Source organism: Musa acuminata, chromosome BXJ2-11 (assembly GCF_036884655.1).
Source record: "Musa acuminata AAA Group cultivar baxijiao chromosome BXJ2-11, Cavendish_Baxijiao_AAA, whole genome shotgun sequence".
NCBI lineage: Eukaryota > Viridiplantae > Streptophyta > Magnoliopsida > Zingiberales > Musaceae > Musa > Musa acuminata.
In genome coordinates, this window is record NC_088348.1 from 20,013,270 (window position 1) to 20,024,406 (window position 11,137).

General features: G+C 37.0%; 1 protein-coding gene across 2 annotated transcripts; it reads left to right on the forward strand.

The window, feature by feature from the left end:
• The first annotated feature begins 265 nt into the window (after positions 1-265).
• LOC135626229 (protein STRUBBELIG-RECEPTOR FAMILY 6-like) lies at positions 266-10,807 on the forward strand. Of its 2 annotated transcripts, XM_065131397.1 has the most exons (16): positions 268-641; positions 1,368-1,500; positions 1,590-1,661; positions 1,730-1,801; positions 1,880-1,951; positions 2,023-2,094; positions 2,472-2,543; positions 2,620-2,685; positions 2,768-2,833; positions 2,927-3,225; positions 5,071-5,351; positions 6,152-6,423; positions 7,783-7,918; positions 9,803-9,939; positions 10,214-10,370; positions 10,534-10,807. In XM_065131397.1, exons 1-16 carry the CDS (start codon positions 536-538, stop codon positions 10,681-10,683), a joined length of 2,163 nt encoding a protein of 720 aa, XP_064987469.1. In that variant the 5' UTR covers positions 268-535; the 3' UTR covers positions 10,684-10,807. The 2 variants fall into 2 exon arrangements, with proteins under 2 accessions (XP_064987470.1, XP_064987469.1); XM_065131398.1 differs by lacking the exon at positions 10,534-10,807 and having other exon boundaries at positions 266-641; positions 10,142-10,278.
• The last annotated feature ends 330 nt before the right edge of the window (positions 10,808-11,137 follow it).

Consider the following 11,137-nt stretch of genomic DNA (forward strand, 5'->3'; position numbering starts at 1 on the left):
CTCATAACTATCTTATTAATCTTTTGACGCATTCTTAGCTTTTAAGTCAATCATATGATAATTCGGATCAGATTAATCAGCATCAAGATTATCACCGTCGGAATCCGACGGTGCCGATCCGCCCACCGACATGAGTCCGGTCACCGGTCGGTGCCCATCTCTGTCGCTTTCTGTCTCCGTTCTCTTGGTTGGTTCTACTGCAGCGGCAGCAAAAAGCCCTCTTCTCTCAGCTCACAGTAACAGGACAGTAATCATTTCTTACCGTGATCGAGCATCTACTACCCGCCCCGATCATCGAGATCGGAATGTGATGATTGTCCTCTTTATCTTCTATAAATTCTTGGCTTTTGGATTCTTCTCCCTCGTCGTGCCAGCTTGCTTCCCTTCCTTCCTCTTTTCGGTGAATAATAATATATAGCAGAAATAGTCGAATTATTGGCATGATTATTGTTGTATAGTGTAGCCACAGCAGAGAGTCGAGGTGGGGAGAGAGGGGCTTGTCTGTTCCTGTAATCCTTGGTGCCGAGGGGGGAGAATGGCGAAGGCGAGAGGGAGAGAGACGCTGGCGATTGGGGTTCTCTTCGCCTGCATTTTGGTCGGCAATCCGGGAGGTGTCGGTGGCGCCACGGACCAGAATGACGGTGAGTGGTTTCAGATCCTCAGCAGCTTTTTCCTTTCTTTTTCTTGAAATAAAAAGGGAGCTTCTTTTTTTCTCCTTTTCTTTTGGGTGGAATCTTTTTCGAGTCGGACTTATTGTTAGATTTGAATGGAAAGATAGAGAGGATCACCGCATTAACATGTTGATGCTGAATCTTGGTTCTTTTTTTATGTGGGCATTGTCTAAAAGGCGAAAAGTCGTGTTCTTGATCCTTGTTCTTGCCTTCTTTGCTGGATTTTGGGATCAAAGATTTGGGTACCTTTTGGTTTATGGTGGGTGTTAAACGCTGGAACTATATATGTAGATTTTGGTTGGATTTGAAGGAAGATCTAACCTTTGACGGAAAAAAAGAGAGAAGATACGTTTCCAAACAAGGGGAGATGCCTTGATTTCTTGTTTGTGGGTTTAGGAGACAGAAGAGTGCTTCTACTTTTGAGGCGAATTTTACCCTTTGCTAGATGTTCCTGGTGTTTTGGCCTGCAACCCTGAGAAATGTAAATGAAAACCGTCCCGATTGCAACTGCATCACTCTCTTTTAAATAAAAGTTGCAATGAGCTAATTGAAATTGCCAATATTTCTGCTTCAATTTTTTTTTGCTCTTATCTTGAAAGCATTGGTTCCTACTGTATGTAATGAAGGGCATAGTCTGAGATTCACGATTTGCTAAGTTGAGTACTAAATTTTTTTGTTGTAATGTTCCATTTGCAGTTTCAACTCTCAATGTCCTGTTTACCAGCCTGAATTCACCATCTCAGCTAACCGGCTGGATTGCAAATGGTGGTGATCCCTGTGGGCAATCATGGCTGGGTGTTACATGCACTGGATCGGCCATTACAACTATGTGAGGTTTCATCAAAGTGGAATTGATGTTTGGAAATGTTGCTAATCCCTACTTTATCTGATACATGTTTCCCTTTTGGACTATATCAGCAAATTGTCTGGGTTGGGACTCTCTGGAACACTAGGCTATAATTTGCAAACCATGACTTCACTGGCAGAACTGTGAGTTGGATAACTCACTGTGTATATGTATTTAGAATTTGGAATTTAATTTCTTGATATTGACACAGTGACATGAGCAATAATAATATTGGAAGCGGAGGCCAGTTACCTTATAATCTTCCTCCAAACCTCCAGAGCCTGTAAGTTACCGTGAATGTGGATAGCATCAACTGTTTTCTTGGTTTCTTGTGACTATTTTATAAGGATAACATGTGCAGAAACCTTGGCGGTAACCAATTTTCTGGAAATATACCTTATTCAATCTCCCTGATGGTGACACTTAAATATCTGTAAGTGGCTTTGTAATCCCATTACTGATTATTAGATGCTTTCAAACTAAACCAATTTCTCATTGATGTAGAAATCTTGCTCATAATCAGCTACAAGGAAATCTGACCGAAATGTTTGGAGGCCTTACTAATCTCACAACAATGTAAGTACAACTTGTACTTTCTTGGCCTTGTTTTACTCATTGTTTCATAAAAAACACCTGTCCAATCATCAACCTTTCGGTTTGCCAGAATTTTTTTTTTCTGGAACACCTATTTCTGAATATTAAAGCTTGCATTTGGTGTACCATGTCACATTCTTAAATTCAGTTGCAGAGCTTGGGCTAAATTTCATGTTCTGGAAAATTATTGAAAATGGTGAATGATAATTTCTAGAAGGTTCATTGTTTTTGCCAATTTGTTCATTTCACCAGCAGATCCTGCTAGAAACTGATAGGCGATTGATGTTGCACTGATGTTTCCTTTGATGACATTATCCAAGTGAATATCTAAGTTAAAGATTAAGTTCTTCTTACTGCAGGGACCTGTCCTTCAATCAACTGACTGGTGATCTTCCGCAGACCTTCAGCAACCTATCAAGTTTGACAACCTTGTATGTTGAATATATTTATTTCTAACATGTTTTCATAAAAAAGGTACTCATGTTAACATCCATTTACATTATGCAGATATTTGGAGAACAACCAATTTACTGGCCACATAGACATCCTTGCCAATCTTCCCCTACAAGATTTGTAAGTTTGTATACACAGAAATGTCCCTGTATAATAGAAATAGTTTGCATATTGTACACTTTTTACACATTCTTGCTTTTAGGAATGTGGCAAATAACCGCTTTACAGGATGGATTCCTGATCAGTTGAAAAAGATTAATAATCTTCGGTGAGTACTCATTGTTTTGTTGGCATAAATGATGACCTAATAACCATGTAAATTTCCATATAAAAGCCTCATGTACTTATCTTATATTTGTAGTACTGATGGTAACTCATGGAGCTCAACACCAGCACCTCCACCACCACCTTATAGGCCTCCTCCACCAAGTCGAAAAAGCAACCCAGGCCAACATTCTGGTGGAAGTAACAAATCATCTGGTGGCGGAAATAACTCTGGTATAGGTGCTGGGGTTATAGCGGGAATCGTCATATCTGTTTTGGTCGTAGGAGGAATACTTGCATTTTTCTTGATGAGGAGGAAATCACAAAAGCATTCAAAGGAAGAAATTTTTGAAAAAGATCCGCCTTTTGCCCCTCTTGCTTCCAATGATGCTAAAGGTAATTGGACTCGTGTAAATGTATTTTCTTTGGATTATTTTATTTTATTTTATTTATTATACACATGAAGCATGTGATCTGCCAGCCTCTCTTCAATCAACTGCTGCCTTTAATTTGCATTTCCCACTTGAGGGCATGAGATCTACAGTCCTATGCCATCCACTTCATCATTGGCATCCATTTCTTGCTTCAGTTTAGCTGCATCAACCAACTAAGAGAGAATTTTTGGCAGATCTCATGCAACCACTTGCAACAAGGGATGTGAGGGAGCATTTTTTTTTTTTTTTTCAAATGTTGAACAAAGGACATTTTGGATTAATTTCTGACTCTATAATACCAATATGTTGCACAGATCGAAGTATTCCTATGTGTAATGTTGTATCATGACTTGGGATTGGACCAAATAGTTGCCTACTTATTCTGAGTGAATGTATCTTCACGTACTTTTAACGAAGTATTAACATGTACAAACTTATTAACTTCTCTGAACATACAAGGCCCGAAAGTTCTTTAGCTGAATGACCACTCAGCTGGGCCTTATAATTTATTAGAGACCTGTAACAGATATTTATCTGATGTATTTTTTTAATTTCATTTTTTAGATTTATGTTTTAATGACTAAAAACTCTACTTTTGAACAAGAATAATAATTTTAAAGCTATATAGCTTCGGTTTTTTGTCCTTTTATTTGAGGTGTTATGTTTATGGTTTGTTGCATGCCATTCTTGATTAGTCATGTTTGTAGTGCTTTAACTTTTTTGTTGATGAAATTAAAACTCATCTATTGTTAGGCTACACCAATTGATTTAGATGGTTGATTTCTAGTTGTGTAAAGTTCTATTGCATAAGTTAGCCACTGATATAAAGCATCGGATTCCCTTTACATATTGGTTAAATCTATAGAAAGCATTTGATAACACACATTTGGAACCTGTCAATGTTATATAACATTATAACCTCCAAAAGATAAATTGCCAACTAGATCTTTCTTTTTCACTTCATCGAAGCACATTCTTTTTCAAAGTTCATCAATCCTTTTAATAGCTGGTAAAAAGCAAAGGCTGCTAAGTACAAGTAACGAGGTAGCCACTTTTCTTTTCACATAAACTCCTAACATGCATATAACTCAGGTAACTATCATGAGGTCGCCTGATCTGGAAGCATGATGAAATCATTCATAAATGCCTTTCATCCCATTTGACTTACTAAAGAAGGTAGAATTGAAATATAAAGGTGCAGAGGCACCAATACTCCAAGAACTTTATGTGATGGCATTGGGCACCATTTATTTAGGCCCTATGCAATTAAGGCTGCTGACATGGTACAAGCGACCATTCATCAGGACTATTTGCTTGTCTCACTGTATCAGAAACTGGCTGGTTTTTTGGGAGAAATGTTGACTTAAGAGGTTCCCTATTAGAATTACTTGTATTGGCAAAATGTGCAGTTTGAAAGAACATCAATGCATTTTGGTTAAACGTTTGACGAAAGCTTTTCTTACTTGTTGTCTATTAGGATTCATATCAAGACTTTTGGACCATAAAATTTGATGAGTTGGACAAGTGTTGTAAACATGTTGTAGGTTAAATTCTTAAATAGATAACTCATGACAAATATCTAATCATAGTAGACTCAGTGACATTCAAAACATCATAAGCTGATTTCAGTCTTTGGCTTTTCATCTGTGCCTGTTGGTCTTTAGTTTTAGATTTGTACCAGACAAATTTTAAGATACTTTCCATGTGAAATGAACATTAGCTATTCTTTTCACTGTTATTAGGTAATTAGATTTCTGGTTCATACTATGTATTATTTTTTTGCTTATTGTTGAACAATCTTTTATAGAGATGAAGACAATCCAGGCATCCTCTACATCTCATACAGCAATATTGCCACCACCTGCTCCTATAAGCCTTAAACCTCCACCTATCGAGAGGCATAAATCATTTGACGAAGATGATTTCTCAAACAAGCCTATTGTGAAGAAGGCTAACACAACACCAATAAAGGCAGCTGTTTATTCAGTAGCAGATTTGCAGATTGCCACAGATAGCTTCAGCATAGATAATCTTGTAGGTGAAGGCTCTTTTGGTCGTGTTTACAAGGCACAATTTAGTGATGGAAAGGTAATATTTACTTCAAATGAGAGTGTTTCTATCCTTACATTGATCTTGATTCATTTTTATCTTTTCTTTCTCAACTAAGCATCTCTGTTATTTAGGTTTGAATAGCATATTTCATGTGAGGTGTCTGTTTCTCTTGGAAAAGGAGACTAACTTGGGAGATGAAACATTGGAGATATTTTATCATTAAAAATGAATCATATTAATGGGGAGTATTTGTTGTCACTAGAAGCAGCATCAAGTTCTGCAGGATGGCTGCAAAACTGATGGAACAACCATGCCAACTATATTGACAAATCAAAACCAAGTAGCATAAATTTCAAAAATAATTTTCTAAAAAAACAAACAACCAACTAATTCTTTCACTTTCTAGCAGGTTCATCATCAATAATAAATAGAGATGGCATGTCTAATAATAGCTCATGAATTTTCATATTAGTAAGTTAATGCACTTCTATAACGACAGTAGAGCTCATGAATCATCATGCACAAGAAAGCACTTTAATTTTTCTACTGCAGTAGTAGTGGTTGTCATGTTCTTGTAAAATACTCGCTTACCTAGTTACAAGCTTCTATTGAGTTTCCATAGTAATATCCTTTCTTTTTTTCAATATGTTCATGAGACAAATTTTCTCGACGATGTAACTGAAAATTAGTTCTTGGAGATATTACTGCCCCTTATGTCCATAAATAAGCATGTACTTCACAACACTCCATTAATGTTTTCTGCTCTTTGAAATTCTGTATAATAGTAGCTTCTTTCAGGAATTTAGGAACTGAAGATAAATACTATTTGTCTGTAGATTATGGCTGTGAAGAAGATAAATTCTTCAGCTCTGCCCAATCAATTACCAGATTGCTTCATTGAACTGGTTTCAAATATCTCACGTCTGCATCACCCAAATTTGTGTGAACTGGTAGGTTATTGTTCGGAACATGGGCAGCATCTACTGGTATATGAATTTTACAAGAATGGCTCGCTGCATGATCTGCTTCACCTCTCAGATGAATACAGCAAGTCATTGAGCTGGAATGCTCGTGTCAAAATAGCCCTTGGCACAGCACGAGCATTAGAGTAAGTGAAAATATGTTCTTCTTTTTTTGTCTTTTTGTTAAACCTGATTTTTTTTGTTTCTGTGGTTGACAAAATCATATATGCCATTTGATCAAGAAATTACTTCTAATCTTGCTTCAGGCTGGCTAGAAATATTCTCTGAGAATTTTCTTGTGTTGACACAGATGTCTTCCATCAACAAAATCAATGATCTCATTTCTCATCATTAGACTTAGAGAATCATTATTCTGACTCACAATCTTTACAGTATTGCATTTGTCTCTTGTATGGTGTTTTTGGCCTTCCTGAACTATTCAAGTACATGTTTGGACCATCTTCTCCGTGCAAATTTTTTAGGACTTAACATTGCCTTACATGATCAACCCATGAATCTTGTTCAAAGCTAGTAATGTCTTGTGGAGAAATTCGGCCATAAAATTGGACAAGTTTGCTGGTTCTACAGAAACTGTCTTATTGCAGAAGATTTCAATGGCTATGACAAACTTAATGGTTGACAGTCATTTTTTCATCTTAAAGAATGTCAAGTTTCTCACAACCAGATAATAGTTTAATTGAGTACTCAGATTGAAGTATGTTATGTTAAGTTGAGGATTTGAATTGGTAGCATTAGTTATACATTTCTGCTGCTCTCCGTACCCATTAGCAGTATTATGTTAAACGTCTTATCCTTTTTGCAACGAGGTTCTTCTATCTCACCTTTTTTTTTAAACCAACGAATAAACTATTTCTTTCAAGCAAAGTTTGAAATATCGTACCGTACTGACGTTTCGATAGTCGCTTGGTATGGTACAATACTGTATATCGAGCGGTATACCGCTCGGTATATATATATATATATATATATATATATATATATATATATATATATATATATATATATATATATATATATATATATATATACCGTCCGGTAACGGGTGGTCCGTGTACCAATCAACTGACAGACCGGTACATACCGCTCGGTACGGGCGGTATTATTCGAAACTGTATACCTTGCTTTCAAGTATAACAGGCATGAATGACCGACTTGATACACAAACTTGAGGTTGGGTGATTGAGTCCTAGATGCCATGATACACAAACTTGTCAGTGACCTTTCACATCATATATGAAAATTGTCATAGTTACCAAAACCCCATTTAGGTATCAAATGATATGATTCCTAGTGAACAAATATATTATTTGCAATAAACCGAATAGTAATGTATTATGCAAAAACTCATGAATATTACAAACTATATATACTAATTCATGAATATTATCTACGAGTTGTAAAAGATGTAATGGTATTTCATATAGTTGAGGTATCTGTTCCCCTTTTTACTTCAAATCAATCATGTTGTTAAATGTTACTTGCAGGTATCTGCATGAAGTTTGCTCACCGTCTCTTGTCCACAAGAATTTTAAGTCATCCAATATATTGTTAGACATGGAGCTCAACCCACACCTTTCAGATTGTGGGTTCGAGAGCCTTGTTCCTGATGCAGAATTTCAGGTAAAGCTCTATGTCATATATGTCTACTTTGAATTAGTTTTTCTACAAGGTTTTAGCAGTAAATATATGTCGTTGATAATAACATTATATCTTTAGAATTATCTGCATTTTACCAGAGAAACATTTAGCAATTTCCTGAGGAAAAATCAGTTTCTTGTATTCTATGGTCACTTAAGCTAATCTCTGTTATTTGCCATTGTTATTTCATTCACAATATCAATTAAACAAAACTGTATACTATGTGACATTTAAGTCCTGCTTTATAGGAGGATGTGAATGAAGTGAAAGAATATGGAAAAGGAGGGGAGAAATTCAGTATATTAAGCAAGTTACTTAAGAATGAAGATGAATAACTGATGGATACTGATCCTTTTGACTTCTCAAGTTTCAGAGGTATGTCAGAAAGTTAGTTTCCCTCTGACAGTGGGGATTCAGAGAATCGTATAGCATGTAACTGGCTAACTTGCAGGAACAGATACTAAGCTTAAAATTGTGGCAGCATGTGTTGGTGCTGTATTGGATATGATTAATGGAGAGACTGACTAAGCTGTTGATGACATAGGATCCATTGGTTAAGAAGCTTAATTGCAGCACTAGCCATATAGGTTTAAGTTCAGGTGGATAACTTGGGTGTTAAAAGAAGAATGTGAGGCTAACAGCTATATGGACTTATTATATCTGACTGATGGAAGAAAGCATAGATCACAGATATGAGATGATAGTCGTGATGTTATTTTATGCATATGATTAGGGAGCTAGAGTTTGAAAGCTGTGTAGATGATGTCAAACAATGGCTGAACCTGTTGTCCATTTAATAGGTCCGGTCTTATGGTATGTTATAGCCATGAGTAAGTGCTGATGAAGTTTTTTGTTTCTCATCTTTTTGCCTCATTCCTGTTCTTCTGGTGACAAGTGTGGTGGGGTCACTGTTCAGATTGAGGATTTCATAAGATCAGTCTTTAGAAGTTAACTGTAAGTAGTCGTAACAACAGTTTGAGATCCATGGCTGAGAAATATTTAACCTTGCCATAAGTCAAACAGCTCAACAAAGTGGATTAGTAGCTAACATTATTTTCTCTGAGATAAACATAGACCAATGCAGGGATCAGCCTAGACAAATTGTACTGAAATTCTAGACCCAAGATTTAATAGGAAAAGATATCAAGAGCTGCTAATGGCTGTGGCTCAATCCATGAAGCACAGTTCAACATGCTTGCATAAGTGTGTAAGACACCGACCCTGACCAGACACCTCTTGACATGTGCCCAACAGTTCAAAGAGATATTAGGATTATATATGTTTGCTTAAATCATGGATCTAAGACCTTAGTACATGTTGATATTGACAATATATATGTATTTGGACTTTAGGCTTACTCCTTAATTTTGTATTATATATATCTGTTTATGTACATCTGTATGTGTGTCAAATACTTTTGTGAATGGCGCTTCTTATATGAATGGTTGTTATACTTCATTTTAGTTTTATATAAAAACTGCAGCCCTGTGCATATCTACACATCATGACCATTGATTGTCTACGCTATACAAATCATAATATTATTATAGCCTATGAATTATGAAATATATATGTATCAATCGCCTCATAAGACTGTCAATGCAGTGCCCTGTCCTTTTGTTACATCTGCCATATCAGCATCTATATTGTGTTGTGTCCATGTCCTGTGTTCATATGCATGTTTAATACAGCTCAAGTGATGGATTCACCTCCTCTAGATGATAATTTTCTACAGTTGTTTTGTAGGCGGTAGTACTGATATTTACATAGGATTCTTGCTAGAAGCAGTTATTTTTATCAACATGCTTGGATTAGTCTTTGCCATATAAATTAAGATAATTAATTTTCCTTATTTTTTCTCTGAAGGCATCTGAACAGAATATGGCATCTGGATATAGTCCTCCTGAAGTTGCCATGTCTGGCCAGTATACTTTGAAGAGTGATGTCTACAACTTTGGTGTTGTCATGCTAGAACTTTTGACTGGGCGGAAGCCTTTCGACAGGTAACTCTATATTTGCTATAACTTGATTCACAAACAGAATCCAAGCAGCACCAAATTTCTGTGATTCCAAACTTAACCTTGCTCTGCCTTTCAGAGTCAATTGAAAGGCATCTTGCCAGTCTACTTATTCGCATTCAATATACACAATCCTATAAGGATTTTCTTTTCATGCCTTGGGTGATATATTATCCATGTGGCGCAGCTGAAATCAGTTGGTTTTGTTGTTTGATGCTGATGCTGATGCTCTGGTTTGTCGTCGCAAAACTCCTTACAGCTCGAGACCAAGATCTGAGCAGTCATTGGTTCGATGGGCTACACCTCAGCTCCATGACATCGATGCACTAGACAGGATGATCGATCCTGACCTCAAGGGGCTATACCCTGCAAAATCGCTTTCTCGATTCGCTGATGTGATAGCTCTCTGCGTACAGGTAAAACCATGCATCACATACAATACTTTGTTTGATTCATTTTGCCTAGGCAAAACTTGACATATCTGGCATTGTGTACCAAAGCTGCAGTGTAGCTGTTTGCACTCATCTGGATTATGTTTGAACTTTAATTGAGTTCGTTGGATTTTGTTTCTGTTGGCAGCCCGAGCCTGAGTTCCGACCACCTATGTCAGAAGTTGTGCAAGCGCTAGTTCGCCTGGTTCAGAGGGCCAACATGAGCAGCAAGCGAACCGTAGGTGGAGAAGGACCAGAGACTCGGCGAGCTGATGAATCGGATGACTATACTTTCTAGTTGCATGAGATATATCCAGCTTGGTTTTGCAAAATCTTTTGCATGTTTATATACTTATTTCTCAGATATTGTTACACGTTACCTCTGTCTTTGGTTTCGTTGCTATGAAACATATTTTCGACTACGATCCCTACACTGCAATGAAATAAGCCTCTGTATCGCAGACTGAATCATTGTCCTGTCGCATCAGCCATCGGCGAATTCCGCCATGGACAAGGGAGAGTCTAGGGGTGCTTCAATTGGGCATTGGTACTGTTTCCAGGGTTTTAGGAGGAGAGAGGGAGGGGCTGATGGCGGTGGGCTGGCGAATGGGCCTTCAATGCTACCCCCGTCAAACTACTTTATTAAGTTGTTTAATTGAGTTTTAAATCGGCTTATAATAAGTTCTAATTCGGCCCAACTCATACATCCTTTGTAGTGATTACAGCTTATTTTATGATTTTTTTAATATGAC

Excerpts from the sequence above, each read along its gene's own strand:
- LOC135626229 (XM_065131397.1), top strand. The coding sequence starts at position 536 with ATGGCGAAGGCGAGAGGGAGAGAGACGCTGGCGATTGGGGTTCTCTTC. Across the intron at positions 1,662-1,729 it reads ATGACTTCACTGGCAGAACT|TGACATGAGCAATAATAATA; the intron begins GTGAGTTGGATA and ends ATATTGACACAG. Across the intron at positions 2,095-2,471 it reads CTTACTAATCTCACAACAAT|GGACCTGTCCTTCAATCAAC; the intron begins GTAAGTACAACT and ends TTCTTACTGCAG.